Source organism: Frankliniella occidentalis, unplaced genomic scaffold (assembly GCF_000697945.3).
Source record: "Frankliniella occidentalis isolate FOCC.00 unplaced genomic scaffold, Focc_3.1 Scaffold2, whole genome shotgun sequence".
In the NCBI taxonomy this organism is placed as follows: domain Eukaryota; kingdom Metazoa; phylum Arthropoda; class Insecta; order Thysanoptera; family Thripidae; genus Frankliniella; species Frankliniella occidentalis.
This window is the reverse complement of record NW_026267132.1, coordinates 1,429,598-1,445,455: the sequence shown is the minus strand read 5'-3', so window position 1 is coordinate 1,445,455 and position 15,858 is coordinate 1,429,598. Positions and strand designations below refer to the sequence as shown.

At 34.7% G+C, this 15,858-nt stretch overlaps 4 protein-coding genes across 9 annotated transcripts in view; all 4 read left to right on the top strand.

The window, feature by feature from the left end:
• Nucleotides 1-5,882, top strand: part of LOC113218265 (protein starmaker-like) — a 14,025-nt gene extending 8,143 nt beyond the window's left edge. Inside the window, exons 3-10 of one of the 2 annotated variants that reach the window (XM_052265397.1) lie at nt 254-369; nt 565-664; nt 2,425-2,512; nt 2,583-2,945; nt 3,062-3,166; nt 3,236-3,448; nt 3,595-3,768; nt 3,843-5,882. In XM_052265397.1, coding sequence (XP_052121357.1) covers nt 2,429-2,512; nt 2,583-2,945; nt 3,062-3,166; nt 3,236-3,448; nt 3,595-3,768; nt 3,843-4,181 — 1,278 coding nt within the window. In that variant the 5' untranslated portion in view covers nt 254-369; nt 565-664; nt 2,425-2,428 and the 3' untranslated portion in view covers nt 4,182-5,882. Of the gene's footprint in view, nt 1-79; nt 370-564; nt 665-2,424; nt 2,513-2,582; nt 2,946-3,061; nt 3,167-3,235; nt 3,449-3,594; nt 3,769-3,842 lie in introns of those variants that run through there. The other variant, XM_052265400.1, reaches the window with a different exon arrangement.
• Nucleotides 5,883-6,083: 201 nt separating this feature from the next.
• On the top strand, nt 6,084-10,164 carry LOC113218295 (E3 ubiquitin-protein ligase RNF25). Of its 3 annotated transcripts, none has more exons than XM_052265420.1 (7): nt 6,084-6,275; nt 6,556-6,624; nt 6,731-6,971; nt 7,051-7,263; nt 7,384-7,605; nt 7,880-8,001; nt 8,150-8,296. In XM_052265420.1, coding segments are annotated over exons 1-7 (891 nt in total). In that variant the 5' UTR covers nt 6,084-6,252; the 3' UTR covers nt 8,151-8,296. The 3 variants fall into 3 exon arrangements, with proteins under 3 accessions (XP_052121380.1, XP_052121375.1, XP_052121372.1); XM_052265412.1 differs by having other exon boundaries at nt 6,086-6,275; nt 7,880-7,981; nt 8,150-10,164; XM_052265415.1 differs by lacking the exon at nt 7,880-8,001 and having other exon boundaries at nt 8,150-10,164.
• A 295-nt stretch (nt 10,165-10,459) lies between these two features.
• LOC113218263 (ubiquitin conjugation factor E4 A) lies at nt 10,460-15,373 on the top strand. The gene is made up of 13 exons (XM_026438535.2): nt 10,460-11,552; nt 11,626-11,756; nt 11,847-12,188; nt 12,276-12,592; nt 12,666-12,978; nt 13,054-13,230; nt 13,325-13,470; nt 13,597-13,746; nt 13,869-13,952; nt 14,050-14,209; nt 14,289-14,451; nt 14,525-14,729; nt 14,842-15,373. The coding sequence occupies exons 1-13, from the start codon at nt 10,736-10,738 to the stop codon at nt 15,008-15,010; spliced, it is 3,174 nt and encodes a 1,057-aa protein (XP_026294320.1). The 5' UTR covers nt 10,460-10,735; the 3' UTR covers nt 15,011-15,373.
• Nucleotides 15,374-15,603: 230 nt separating this feature from the next.
• The window catches only part of LOC127749016 (fibroin heavy chain-like), a 5,409-nt gene continuing 5,154 nt past the window's right edge, over nt 15,604-15,858 (top strand). For 2 of the 3 annotated variants that reach the window (XM_052265394.1, XM_052265386.1), the window contains exon 1: nt 15,604-15,748. The gene's annotated coding sequence lies outside the window, so the exon portion shown is untranslated. The remainder of the gene's footprint in view (nt 15,749-15,858) is intronic. The other variant, XM_052265389.1, reaches the window with a different exon arrangement.

The window sequence follows — 15,858 nt, the reverse complement described above, 5'->3', positions numbered from 1 at the left end:
TACAGCTGATCAGCTTAAAGCATACTTTTTAAGCAAACAGTTCTTTGCTATTGTAGTGCGCCTTAATATTCACCACGAATTCTGTAATGCAGAATTTTTTGTGTAAAAATCATCAAACTATTAAGAAAAGGCCACAAAACTATTTTCTTCTCATAAATTAATACTTTTCAACTAAATAAAAAAAAAACAGATGCTTATAAAGCATACTTATTGTAAAATTGTTACACTAATCACACTTATGCTTTCATTTCAGCCAGCAAAGTGTTAAAAAGTGCAGATATCTGACTAGAAGGTCATCAGCAATCAACAGCAGCAAAAGATAAGACGACACCAGCTCTTATTGTGAAATAATAAAGCAGTAAATTTTTAGTAAGTAAAATTATACAAGTAAATCATACAAATTCATATTGCCAAACATGAAACTTAGCTAGAAGCAATAGTATGAAAATTTCTTAAGCTATTGCTTCATGCTTTCTCTTATGACATGTTAATCAGTTTTAAAGAAGCTTTACTACTTTCAACTTACCGTTTAATGGCTACTTATTATTTTAATTACTTTTCCAGGACTACTTTATTGGTACATTTTTGAGTAACATTTTCATGTGATATGAACACAATTTCCTGACGACATCACAGTTCCTTCAACAACAACAGCAGTTACTTGGTGAGTAAAATCACATCAGTGAAAAACATCATCCTTACTACACACGTAATCTTCACATACATTACATATTATAGACAATGGCAAATCATAGAGTATCAGGAGCCTATAAAAGAAAAAAGAAAATAGCTAAATCAAAAGCAAAGACAATTGCTTGCCAAAATGACAGAATCAAATTTAACAGATATCAAAGAAATAAAATGAGACAGAGAAATTTAAAATGTCAAACAGACAAAGAAGAAATAAAATTACAGAAAAGAAGAAATAGGAGAAATGTCAATAAATTTAATAACAAATTTGATAAAAATGAATTAGCAACAAAAAGAAAAATTGCTAAAAAAAGATGGGAAAAATGTTTAGATGAATACGAACATGAAATCAGAGAATATTACAATCATATTTGCAACTGTTGTGGAAAATTATGCAGGAAGTCACAAACAAAAACCTTAACCATTTCATGTTTAAAAAACAAGATATACTCAGATAACTTTATCACAAAAGTATTTTTTGTCAACCCTAAGAGTGAAGTTTTTTGCAAAACATGTCATACACACATAAGTAAAGGCAATACTCCTCGTCTAGCACTTTGCAATGGCTTAGATTTTCCTGTGGTGGATAAAGTTTTAGAAAAACTCAACAGATTAGAAGAGAGATTACTTGCAGCTCGACATGTGTTTCAAACCCTATGGACAGTGAAAGGACCAGATGGGCAATATAAAACCAAAGGAGGAATTGTAAATGTGCCTGTAGATGTAGACACAACTGTAAATAGTATACCAAGAGCAGTAAATGATACACATATGATTCATGTAAGACTAGCAAGAAAATTAGAATATGTAAAGAACTATATGAGTGGAATTGTTAGACCTAAACTTCTCTACAAATGTGCAAAAGTCCTTGTAAAAAAACCATTATTTGTTGAAGAAGGAATACAATTATCAAATACATGGAAAAATTTTGATTACAATGAAGAATCAAGACTTGAATATGATGAAAATGATGAATTTTACACAACAAATGCTATTCATGAAACATTACTAACCCATGATTCACTATCATTTAATCTACTAGCAACCCCTGGTATAAGATTGGCTCCTGCAGAAGGTTACACTCCAAAAAGTGTACTTTTTGATCCGAACTGTGAATATCTTGCTTTTCCAACAATATTTGGTGGGCATAAAATGGAACCCAAAATTGGAGATAAACCTCTCAGTTATTCAGAATATGCAAAATCAATTGTAACAAGATATGACAGAAGAATATGTGAAAGAGGAGACTTATTACTGTTTATTGCTAAGAAACTGGAACTTCTGAAATTATACAATAATATAGGAATATGTTTGAAAAAAAAGAAAAGCTCAAACAGACAATTGTACAATTGTTGGAGTTTATGCAAAACCGAAGACTGCAAAAACATTATGGAAGAAATTCTTCAAAGAAATACATATGAAAATTAACGCAAAAAACAAGTTAATTATTATTGGTGACCTTAATATAAACACAAGAAAAATTAGCAAAAAGCATTTCTTGTTAAATTTGTTAAAAGTTAATGATCTTAAACTTCAGAACAAAAAACAGATTACTACGCATAAGAGAACATCCTTAACATCAATACTTACAAACACAAAACTGTCATGTGGAACATACAATTCATTCTTCAGCCATCATTATCCAGTTTACATATATAAGGCATGATATAAATGAAAAAAATTTCACTATTAGATACATTTTATCATTCTAACATTCTGGTTTTTTTTCAACAGAGTTATGAAAACAAGAGGTCTAAAAATGGATTATGTAAAACTGTCTGAAGGACAGACAGAACCAAAACCTAGTACGTCAAAAGAAACAGTAAGTATGCATAAATTTTTTAAATTAAAACAGATTCATTTATATAACTTAACAATTTTTTAATTTATAGGTGGAAGAAAGAAAAATAAGAGAAGAATTTGAAAACTCAACTTCAAACGACAGCAGTGATACAAAATTATCTGATATCGATTTAAAGAGCACTAATGACAAGGTGAATGAGACAGACTCAAGTTCTGATATGGAGGAAAACAAAAAACTTATTCCATTGGACAAAATTAAAAAAGAGGACTTATCAGATATTGAAAAGCAAGAAGCAGCTACATGTACAAATAAGCTAAAATCTAAAAATGTGAAAAGTAAAATTACAAAAAGTACTGATGATAAAGCAAAAAAGCCAGTACAAAGCAAGACTATAACTGTCGCCAATAAAACCAAGAAACATACAATGAAGAAGTCAGCCAAGATAGAAGAGGTACATTCAAAAATATACATTTTGGCTTTCAAACTAAACACAACTTAAAAAAATTGCATATACATGTTAAAATTCTCATTTTTAAAAATTATATTTAAATTAATTATACATTTCAGGTTGACATTGGGTCTTCTACTACTACTGACAACACGTCAGATGAAGATAGAAAAATGATGAAGGCTAGAATGATGAGAGATAAAATTAAAAAAAAGAAATTACTGGTAATCTGTAGAGCTACTAAATAACTTAACATATTGTAAACAACTAATAACCAAACTATTAAATTACAGAAACAGAAAAAAAAGGAAGCATACTCAAGCTCATCATCAGACACTGAAAATGATACATCAGACACTGACGAACAGCCACGCAAACAACTAAAACCTGTTAAAAGAAACCAAAAAGCTATATTAGAGACTTCAGATAGCTCACTTTCTTCGTCTGATATCAAGAAAAAACAAGAAAGTAATGCAAAAAAGAGAGGGACCAAAGAAAAAATTGAGGTAAAAAATAACAACACAGTATATCAACTTCATGAAAATTTTATGTCAAAATATAACAAGTAATGTTAAACATCAGTGCCCACACTCTGCCTCACGATCTCCATTATAAAATAAACCAAATTATATAATGAATATTTTACAAACAGGACACAACTACAAGCTCTAGTGAAGAAAGTGATACTTCATGTTCGAAAGACTCAGCGTCTGACTCAGATTCAGACATAGATACATGTGAGGATAAGAATAAGAGAAAGAAAGAAATGAAAAAAAGGAATAACAAGAAAAAACAGAAGAAAAGCAACGATTCATCAGATAATGAGGTATTCACTTTTAAATTTTAATCTATCAATACTGTTAAATACAATGTTTACCTCTTTTCCAATTCTGTTTATAGGATAAAGATGATTTAACCGAGTTAAACAATGCAGTAAAACTTACATGCCGAGATTTAAAAATTAAAAAACCATATACACTCTTGGAAATTAAATGGTCTAAACAATCCGGAAGGACTGGACCATACAAAATTTGCACAGCAAAGCTACAGTACAAAAAAAAAATTTTGACAGTCAAATTGCCCACTCCAATAGCCAACTATGAAAAGAAGCAGAAGGAGATACTACAGCAGAAGCTAAAAAAAAAGCAGAACCCCATATTCACTGTATTGAAGATCACACAGAAGAAATCTCCCAATTTTAAGGGAAAATATGACTTCGTAGAGTCACAATGGTCCTAAATTCAACTGAAGAAGCAATCAACCACTGACCAAAAATTTATTGTGTACATTATACACTTATAATTATTTAATTTTATCAGAAAAATGAAAATAATTTCTGTCAAAACTATTCCAGTAAAATACATAAGATCTGTACCTCAATGATCTATACTCGTATGTAACTCCGAATACTAAAAAGTTTTTTTAGCGCACAAAACCTTAATTGAAAAGGATATGTGCTCATATGCACACAGAAATTTATTTCTATGTAGCTCTGTTTCTTCTGCATATCATACTGCCAGTTATGTCAACACTATCTTAATCTAAATTTTACTGTTATCTAGATCAACATGTATCAGCATACTGTTCACAAGACATGACATAATATGAAATGTTACTTACTTTCATTAAGATTGCAGAAAGATTGTTGATATAATTTAAAATCAATAAAAGATTTTGATAACCTTATTCCTTTTAAACAGTCTATTAACATTTTATACTTTAATTGCAAGATTTCAGACACATACATAAGAGCAAGTAGTAATGCCAACATAACATACATTCAAATACACGATACTTACAAAAATACCAAAATAGAAAAAACACTACTTACACAATTATGAAACTGGGTACTAAATTAAACCATACACTGATACGTAAAGAACGAGTCGATACTTCATTTATCAAATATATTTGATAAACTGACTCTCTGCTTGTTTTTATTTCTATTTTGTTAAATTCCCACTTGAAGTTTTTCTCCTCTTTAAGTGAAAGTCTAGGTATACTGTATCTATGATATTGGAAGGGTACAAAAAGCTGTGCACCTTTCTGTATCAGTAGGAGCTTAAAGATAGTACTGTCAATGTTTTTCTTCATTGATTCATGTACATGTCTTATATTCTTAATAATTTGTGTTCATGCATTGAATATTAGATTCTAGGTTTTACATTGATCTTGACCAAAAGGGATATGATTCTTTGATTAATATTATATGACTTGGATGATTGAAGCAGCATTGGCTTGGAAGTAAATCCCTGATCATTAGAAATAAAATCAAAACTATGTGCTCACTTCCAGCCTTGCTCAGTTAAGTTGACTGTTCATAACTTCTTTCTTCTGTACCAGAGGTTCTTCCCTGTATCTTTTGGTTTCCCTCTGCCTTTTGCTTAGCAATCAGTATCAGTCTTGTGTCCTATGCGAAAATGTGGTTACCATTGTGCAAAGCAAGGAATCAGTCTTGTTCTCTTTAGTCATATTCATAATTATTTTAATTTAAGAATTCCAACTTGTTATGTTTGTGCACTCCAGTATTGTTTCTAGGGTTTAAGTACCTATGTATAGTTTGAAATGTGATCTAAGCAGTTATGATTTAATACACTGCCAAAATAGTAATTACAGTACTTTGCTTAAGAAAGAAAGATTTGTTTTGATATATGTGGTCTAAAATTTTTTGTGTACTGACTGCGCTACCGTAATTATATGCTGCGTTCTCTTGCAACAACCGACAGTATTGAAGTTCATGAAATTAACCAATCTTGAAAGACAGCTGCTGTAACTTTTTGTATTATTTGACGAATTTTATTTTAAGCTGTTACGATCTTATATGTTGTGTTAGTTGTAATTGGTTTTTAAGCAGAAAAACGATTCTTGGTGTGATTTTATTTTCATGTTATGAAAGACTGAACTGTTTCAAGAGGAAATAAACAGCAAATTTTCATGTGACTTTGCATTTTTCTATTTTTATTTACACACATCAAATCACTGTGAAATTGCGGTGCATATTTTTTAGACTTTCGCCATTTGAAGAAAAAAAAACGCATTTTTTTTTTTTTTTTCATTTTGTGTTGGAGGTTTAGAACCGACTCTTACCCTCACCCCAACCCCTCAACAGGGTTATCCATCCGAATGCGAATATGAATATGTGTACTGGGACACAAAACGCAACGATGAAGTGAAATAGTCGTCTGCCTGCCAACTGCTAATAACAGCTTTGCTCGGCTTGCAGCCAACGACAGAAATTTGACAGTTTCTTCAAATTGCTTGCTTACTGCCCCTGAAATATTCATTTCCTTACAAAAACTCTTCTGTCATCATGGAGGAACAAGTCGACGAAAGGTAAGATAACTTGACATTAAAATTTATTTGAAGGTTATGGAGATTTGATGGCAGTTTGTCTTCAATACTTATCCCTGAAGTTGCTGGTAGTTTTCTTTGGTGAACTGAATTTAAATTATTGTCAACTAATTTCTTACAATGAGAATGTGTAAATAAATTGGTTAACCTGTTTTTCCTGAAAGTTGCTTAAAAATTACTATCAAATATGCTCAAGTTGTTTGCACAAAGTTATTTGTGTTCTTTTGAGACCAGAAATCATTGTTTTTTCTATGTTTTAAAGAGTACTGGAGGAAATAGAAGCACTCGAAGCTATTTTAATGGATGATGTATCAGTGAAGAAGTCAACTGGGTAAGTTTTCGGTGTACTTGAAAGAACAATATTTGTCTGAAACTTCACTTGTTTTAGATCTGATGATGTGATCTGTTTTTTTTTTTATTTACATTGTTTCCACCAGAGGCACACCTTACCTTGTTGAAGCTGATGTGTTCCCTGCAACTGCTGACGACACAGATCAACAGTATGTTCGTGTTACACTTGAGGTGAAACTAAATCCAGGTTACCCTGACAATCCTCCAGAAGTTTTGTTGAGGAATCCAAGAGGTTTAGATGACGAACGTCTTCGAGTTATTATGGAGCAAATTGAAGAAAAATGTCAGAGCTGTTGTGGTGACCCTATACTGTATGATCTGATCGAGGTAAACTTTTTCTTCTGAGAATGTGATTAGTTGCACAGATGTAAAATTGTTTTCTGATATAAAATAATTGTATTTGCAGTTGGTACGTGAGCATCTCACAAGCAGTAACTTACCAGCATGCCCGTGCACCATTTGTTTGTATGGTTTCTCGGATGGTGATCACTTCATCAAAACAACTTGCTATCATTACTACCACGCTTACTGTTTAGCTGAACATGCTACTAAAACAGAAAAATTCTTTAGAGAGGAGCAAGAAAAACTTCCCCAATTCCAACGCTCTCAAACATTTGAGGTAATTATAAAATATTTTGCGGTCAAACCTGAGATTAAGGAACCTAAAAGAAATTTTTGATGAAGCTACTAAAATATTCTATATAAAACTGTGTTGAGCATACTTTTCTTGTTTCCACAGGTTCTCTGTCCGATATGCCGAGAGCCTATTAAATGTGATGTTGAAACTCTTTCAAAAGCTCCACTGCCTTTGGCTGTGCAAAGTGCCAGCATTATGGAACCGGATGCCAAGTTACGTGAATTGCAAGATTATATGAGTGCTTTGTACATTCAACAAAAAGAAAAAGGGGGAATAATTGACCCTGATGCTGCTGATAGCAAAGTCCTCCTCGTCAACGAACCTGTAAGACTTCATTTGTTTTTCTTGTTCAAGTACCTATATCACAACTGCTATTCTTCATAGCTGTATTCAATCTTGTTATAGTTCCTTTAAAGTTTGTTTTCCATTTTTTATTTATTTATCTAGTTGAAATACACAGCTGTTGTATAACAAAAAAAAAATCAACAATTGCAATTATCTAGAAGATTTAGTGCTTTCTGTAGTAGTGGTACTGCATGTATTTACTAGTGCTTGCTTTTCAGTTATATTGTATTTTGTTGTATGTGCTTTGTTGCAGTATTATGTAGTTATTAAAAGTTCTCAAACTGTTGTGGGCTCATCCACAAGTAATTCAAATCACCTTTATGGAGGTGGTGAGAGCTGTACCAACACTGAAGGGGTGAGATTATGTCTAGAGTAGTTACGTACCTAAATGTTTTATTTTATTGTGTGCCTTATTTCCACATTAGTATCACTTCCCTTCATTCCTGAAATCAAAATGCCTTTTTAATTAAGTATGTTTTCTTCATCTTCAACTTATTCAAAAAATATTTTCTCTGGGACCTAGGCTCCGCCTGAAGAAGAGACTACCACCCCTCGATGGAGGCAGCGCCAGTTAGAACAACAGGAAAGACAGCGGCAGCGAGCAATGCAGCAAAGAGATGGTCGTCCTGTACAGCAACCTAAATCTTCTAAACCACCCAAACCAGCTAAGGCTAATGACGACGATGAAGAAGGCGAAGGAGAACCTCAGCGCAGTATTGGGCGGCAGCGCCGTGGTCGAGGACGTGGTCAAAAGATCAACCATCGCAATAGATGACAAGAAATCATAGAGCCCTGGGCTGGGCCACATAGATGGTGTCATGACTGGCTACAATCGTTCCTCCACTTATCTTGTAGGAGATATCATTTACTTTACCATTTGCTATCCTATTTAATATTAGATTCTATTACTCTTCAAAGCGCTGTGTTTAGGATATTGTCATTGACAAGCACTAAAGTCTTAATTGTTCAGTCTTTCCTCTAAAATTCTTGAAGTGGAAAGCGAGTGCGTTATGTGTTCATGTTCTATATCCATGACTGAAGATGTGATATTGCTACTTTTCCTCTTTTTCATTGGCAGTTCATTGTAGAAATTTGGGTTGTTATGGTTTGGGATGAGAGTGACATATTAGACCAGTAAAGATAAAATCAGTGTTTAAAAAAATATTACTGTAACAGGATTGCACAGTAAGTTATTTAGAGCTGGCTTGTTACCCTTCTGGTAGGGCATGTGAATTTATGTGAATTTTCTGCTTCTTGGTAAAGTTATTTGATTGGGAAATTCTGATGTGAGAGAAATCTGAAAACCATGTATTACTGTGCACTGGTTAAACCCTAAACTGTGACTAAACCAAAGAGTAACAAGCTTGACCGTAATGTTTGATTTCATATCAAAAATTTGTGAAATTTTTTGTAAATCATTTCAGCAGAGTGGTATTGGCATCCTGTAGATTTGCAACTACTATGGCATGTAATGCTAATGCTCTATTAAAATATGTATTTTGCTGCAAACCACTTTACTTGTTTTTCATTCGTCATCATTGTGTGCTTCATAAATTTTAGACATGTTTCAGTATCTACTCTCTTTAGCAGAGAGTGTTTTTAGGTGTGAGTGTTCCTGTGCATATCATGTAATGTTGTGGTTCTTTATTAAAATTAATTTATTTGCCTTGGCTTTATTGGTAGTTACCTTTTGCTCCAGTTGATGAGCCTAAGTCTTGTAAAATGTCTATTGTTACTTTAAATTTTGAGAGATATAATAGATGTAAACTCAAGAATGTAGTCTATGTAAACCAGTACTCTGTCCTCTGAAGTACCATTCTTCCCAAATTGACCACTTTGGAACTTGATTTCCTCTGTTATGAATTTTATTTCATGATATTTTGTTTGTGGTAAATGTGCTCATTCCATAGGTTTTAAGAAAATAGGATTGACGCAATTGGGCTTCAGTGGTTTCCTTATAATCTAAGGAATAATTTGTAACTGAATCAGCTAGTCATACCATCTATGAAGGATGAAGCACAATCTTAAATTTTTGTTATTGTCATGCTTTTATGGGTACTATTTTGTAGCTCTGATTCTCTTTATTCTTCTTGCAATGGTTCAGTAGTAGAGGAGAAATCTTTGTGATTTAATAGCGTCAGAAAATTTTGTACCTGTATTTAAGTTAAAAGCTCAATGTTTTTTTATTTACCTTTGAAGTAGTGTACTGCGTGACCGTGAATGGCACCATTAGTTTGGGAGCTTCCTAAAAAGTAAGCATTGGTTTTTACCACCTTGGTTTTTACTATTTGTGTTATTCTTTGTTTTATGAGTATATTATTTATCTAAATATTTATGGTTATTTACTGGGCCATTTGCAATATTGCATAGTAGAGTCCCAAATCTCTAAGTATGAAGTCATGTGACTTCTTGTCTTTCTAAAATGATAAAGGTAGCTTGTAGAAATCCTTGTGTTTCCCAAATGTTTGCACTACTTATCTAGCATAAAATGTAATGCAACCAAAAGTAAAGGCTTGTCAATAAAAGTAATTTAATGCTTGTACTTGTTTTTAATCCCCCCCCCCCCCTTCCACTACCACACGCACACCCAACAGAAAAAAAAAATTAATTGAAGACATCACAGCGCCAACAGTTGCTGGCAGGTTAGCAGAGCATTAACGGGGTGAATATTTTCAGGGACTGAAGCATGACTGAAGATAAACAGGTTCAAATAACTAGGAAACAGCAACAGAAGACCGACCAGCTCAAGTGCCCAAGTCTCCAGGCCAGAGCTCATCTAGGGCTTCCCTCTCCTGTGAACTGCAATATGCACACAGGAAGTGGGTGGATCTGGATCCTTCAACATCTTCTGCTTGCTTGTTGACGTCAGAAAACAATAGCCCGTTGATTGAAACCATTGAGCGCATAATTCCTATATTGGTGTGCTAAATACCTGAAATTTTTCAGTTTTTATTGCTTTGGTACTGAAACGAGACGATCACGTTCTTTACTTTCGGTTGGCAATTTTATTTGGAGCTGTCAAGTTATGATTTAGCTTGGAGTAATGTTCACCTAACCTCTATATCCGAGGCTGACTTCGTACATTTTAAATTCAAGCCAGTGTCTCATTATGTCTGATAATTTAGAGAATAATCCGTTTTTTGGCCTCTTCGGATCTGTGAAAGATGCAAATTCTTTTACCCATCAGAATGATGATAATGGAAGCTCTTCAAACAGTGATAACTCAGAATCAAAAACCACTCAAGAGGAAACAAGAACCTGTGAAGAAAACCCTAGACAAAAAGCTGTGAATGCTTTGATTGAAGATGTGTTTTGCATAACTGTTTCAAAGAGAGTCCTCTCTCAACCATTGATTTTGGTGGAAGAAACAGCTGCGTCAATAGAACCATCAGACAAACTTGATGTAAATTCCTTAGAGCAAGCTCTTTTTGAACGTTTGTTGCTGGAAGAACCAGCAAACCACGTCATAAAGCCCTCAACTTTAGGGAATTCAGCCGTAAATCATCATGTCATTGAAAAGGACGTACTCTCATATTTGTTTGAATGCCATAAGCAATTAATGGATATGAAGAGATGGAAGCCAGATCTTGAGGAAGACATTTCTAGCATGGATCTCCTTGTCATTCGAAACTTTGCAACTGCTCTCACCCAACCAGAACTATATGGAACACAGCGTTTACATATTCAATTCTTAGATATGTTCAATGATTACGATAATGCGATGGATCACCTGAGTTCTCTGATTTCTTCCCTTGTTGATATGATAATTAGTGACGAAGGTGTTGAAGCAGGATCATGTTCTTTGGCCAGGGCACTAAAACCAGTTCTTGATGAAGTCAAAGATAGAGCCAAGAACAGCAGCCTTTTAACACTCAACCGTTATCACATGCACCTTATTAAATATTTTTCCTCAATTCCAGTTCTAGGTTGGTAAATGTGTCAGTAAATTAATGCAAATTATATCAAATTTTGTGGTACTTACTGTACAAATGTCTGTAGGTGATATATTACTACAACACAGTACCCCAAGAGATGGGGAAGGTGTCGTCTATGCAGACACACTATTTGGAGCTATCTTGTCAACGTCATGCCTGCCAAGGACTGGTATCACATATCAACCCTCTGAGCAGGTTGAACATTGTTTTCAAATACTTATCTTACCAATTTCTTTTTGTTTTTTTAAAGGATGTGAAATGATATTTGTTCCATTTTGTTTTTAGTTCCAATTTGATCGCAGTATGGAGTCTGGATTTTGGACTGGACTAAATTTCATATGTGATTCTATGCACACAGTCTTTTTTAACCTTTTCAAAAATTCTATGACATCTCGACATGCTTTACTTTTGTGGATTGGCAAATGCTTACATGCTAATGCTAAACGAGGAAAGCTTTCCAACAGCCATGAGAATGAACTTTCAGCGTTTGTTGCTCTTTCTACTGTATCTGATGGATTTATGATGAACCTAGGTGGAGTGCTACTACGCCTCTGCAAACCATTTGCAGGCAAACCATTGGCATTTGCCAAATTGCTTAGAGTTGATCCAACATATTGCACTGTCCAGGTATGAACTATCTTGGTTAAATAATTGAGATCGTATTGTATTCTCAGGATATCCCTTTTTTATAACAAAGTCATTTTTAAATTTCAGGTTCAAGATGAAACAGAAGCAAATGAAAGATGGGTGCACATGAGAGGAATGTCATCAGAAACATGTCTCATTTCTTTGAGTGGGAATGATGATGGTCAACCTACAGAGCGTCCATCTGCCCCCTCATTTAATTTTGTAACAGAAATGTTTTTCATGACACACAGGGCATTAGATTTAGGTATGCGGGTTGTCTTTGGAAAGTGGATGCAACTCAATCAAGAGTTGGTTAGGGACCAAAGACGCTTAGAGCAAACTCAAGCTAGGTCACCAGAAGCTGCTCAGACATTTCGTCAAATTTTGGATTCCAACATGACAAGGTATACATCCAACATTATTTTGTGAAAATTTTAAATTTAACGAAGTATTTTCAATTTATGTCCTTTTTTTTAGATCATTTGCCATGAGAGCTACCCTACTGGAGCCAGGCACAGTATCTTTGCTTGGCGAATTTTTTGTAGCCTCAGCTGAATGGTTGGTTCAAGTTGCTATTCAGCCTCCAAGAATAGAAGGATCTGCAAGCTATGCTCCTTTAGAACGCCGTAATTTGTCTTTCCCATTGCCGGACTTTGTTCCTCCAACTTTGAGCTGTGTCCCTGAGTTTTTGGTAGAAAATATTGCTTGCTATCAGAGTATGGTCCGTCGCTTTGCTCCTGAAACACTTGAGCAAAATGGAACAGATTTCCTTGTGCCTCTTCTTAGCCAAGTGAGTGGTTTTACATCAAACCATTTTCACTTTTTATGTCTTCCTTGTTTTTTCATTCTTATTTCTGTTTTTCAGGTCCTGGTGTTTATGGGGTGTAAACAAAGAATGCGAAACCCACATTTAAGAGCTCGCCTTGCTGAATGTTTGGAGTCTCTCCTACCTCACAGTGATAGTGTAGCCCCTGGTCATCCTGCTCAACCCTCAAGCATCAATCGTGAGAATCTTTTTAGAAACCACCCTCACCGAGCTCAGGTTGGTCACATCACCATTGAATCTTCAAAAGTACTTTTGGGTCCTCCATGAATTATTTTAAAAATGTGATCTATAATATTTTCAAACTCTCTAGATTGTTCCATGTCTACTCGATGTATTTGTTGGGATTGAAGTCACTGGAGAAAGTGTTGCATTTGAACAGAAGTTTAACTATAGAAGGCCTATGTATGTAGCTATGGACTATTTATGGACTCTTCAAGAGCAAAAAAAAGTGTTTAAGTAAGTGGATTAACGATGGAAGATCATAACTTTATTTTACCTACTTTCCACATTATTGTTTGTTGAAGTGGTTTGGTTTAACATTAATGTATCTCCTGTTTGTTAATGACTATGTTACAATTTTAGTGAGCTCGCTGTTTATGCTGAGGCTAATATGGGGGCTGTCCAACCTCCATTATTTCTTCGCTTCATCAATCTCCTCATGAATGATGCAATCTTTCTCTTAGATGAGGCTCTAGATAATATGGCTCTTTTGAGAAATATGCAGAATGCAAGGTAATACCTCAAATTATTGTTGTGAGTTGGTCTCTCAGTGGCTCTCACAATATTTTCATCTGAAATGTATACTAAAATAGTTACTGTGTATTTTTTGTTTGTTTGTTTCTGTAACTATCCAGAACTAATGGAGAATGGGATAGATTAAGCCCAACTGAAAGGGAGCAAAATGAAGGACGGTTTACGCATATTGGTATGATAGCCAGGTAATTTGTAAATTTTAACTGTCTTTGTGAAAGCAACATCTTAAAATGTTTTTTAAAATGACTATTTTTTCTCTTCTGGACCAATTGTATTTTGCAGATTTGATAATATTCTTGGGAAAGAAACTATTCATACTCTACAGTTTATTACCACAGAAATCACATCAATATTTTGTGATCCTACCTTGGTTGATCGTATTTCTTCCATGTTGAACTACTTTCTTGTTCGTCTTGTGGGACCAAATAAGAAAAACTTTAAGGTAGTCATAATAATATGAAAATTTTGGTGTTCCGTACTTAGCTTGCCCTGAGTTATTCCCATATATGTTTTTCAAATAGGTGAAAGATCAGCAAGATTATGACTTTAAACCTGCAGATTTGGTGTTAGATATATGCAAGATCTACATCAACCTGGGGAAGAGTGATGAGTTTTGTCTAGCAGTATCCAGAGATGGACGTTCTTACAGCTCTAACTTGTTTAACTTGGCTGAACAAGTGCTTGGTAGGAATGGTTCAGTTTACTTGAAGTAGTGAATTATTTGAGTGTTTTGCTTATTTTTTGAAAACTTTTTCAGTACGTATTGGAGGTGGAATGCTTATTGCAGATCTTATGCAAGTAGCATCAAAGATAGCTGAATTAGGAGTTCAGCAAAACAAAGAAGAAGAGCTTTTTGCTGATGGACCTGAGGAATTTTATGACCCTCTCCTCTCTACCTTAATGACAGACCCAGTAATACTGCCTTCATCTAGGACTGTAATTGACCGAGACACTATAGCTAGGTATGTCTTGAATACACCTTGTCTGGTTCCTATTTTAAAGTTTTCACTACTGAAAATAAAAACACATCATTAACTTCAAAGGAACTAATGACAAAGTTTTGTTTTATTTCAGACACTTACTTAGCGATCAAACTGATCCTTTCACTAAGGCTCCTCTTACATTAGACCAAGTTATACCAGATGTGGAACTTAAAGAACGAATTCAAGCTTGGAAAAGTGAGAGAAGAAGTCAGAAAGCAAGTGCGAGCTCTAGCCAAGAAAATGCCAATGAAATGGCATGATGCCACATTGTACCTCTTAAATTAAAAGAAATACCACCATTTATTTCATTGTTTTTTAAATTGTTTTGTTACTTGGGAAATACTTTGTTCATGTATCCTAGTAAGATGAATGATCCTATCTATTGTAGGTGATAAAATAATTTTTATTCACATTTTCCAATGAAATTACTGTGATAGTAAAAAGAAACTGTATCTACTTGTCAGTAGAAGGCTTATTGTAATTTTCTACATTTCCATTACTACTTTGTTGCCACTTTTTGATATGCTGATTTATTAAAGATTTCAGCTGGCAAACACTTGCAAGTGTTTACCATTTTATTTCTATACTTGTTGGTGATTTCCAGTTGGAAACTTGAAGTTAAATTTCGCTAACATTTTATGCATCCAAATTGTATTATTTTTTTCATGTGATAAAATCACTCTTGTGTAGCTATTTGATGAAACGTTGGCTTGATGGCACTGATAATAAAAAAAAGTGTGTTAGTTAAGTGCGTTGTTCAGTCTCGTCTTTCCCCTCCCTACGCCGGCTCGCCGCCGCGGGGCTCCCCCAGACCCCCGGCGGCGCGGTGGAGAGGGGAGCCCTTGGCCTCGGTGAAGCTGTGCGGCGGGCCTGTAGGCGGGCCTGGCCACCGGCCGCGCTCAGGCTCAGATCAGGTCGGGGAGTCGCCGCGCAGCCAACACCTACCTACGGCGAGTGTCGCCGCAGACATCCTTTAGTCCTCGACGTACGAAATCGAGGTAAGTCCTCCCATTCGACTAATCTGAGGCCCGAGGCCTACGAAGGGATTTTAATTTTCCTGTAAAGTATTTCTGAGACTTTTCCACAAGAAGTTTTTTTTTCTTTTTTC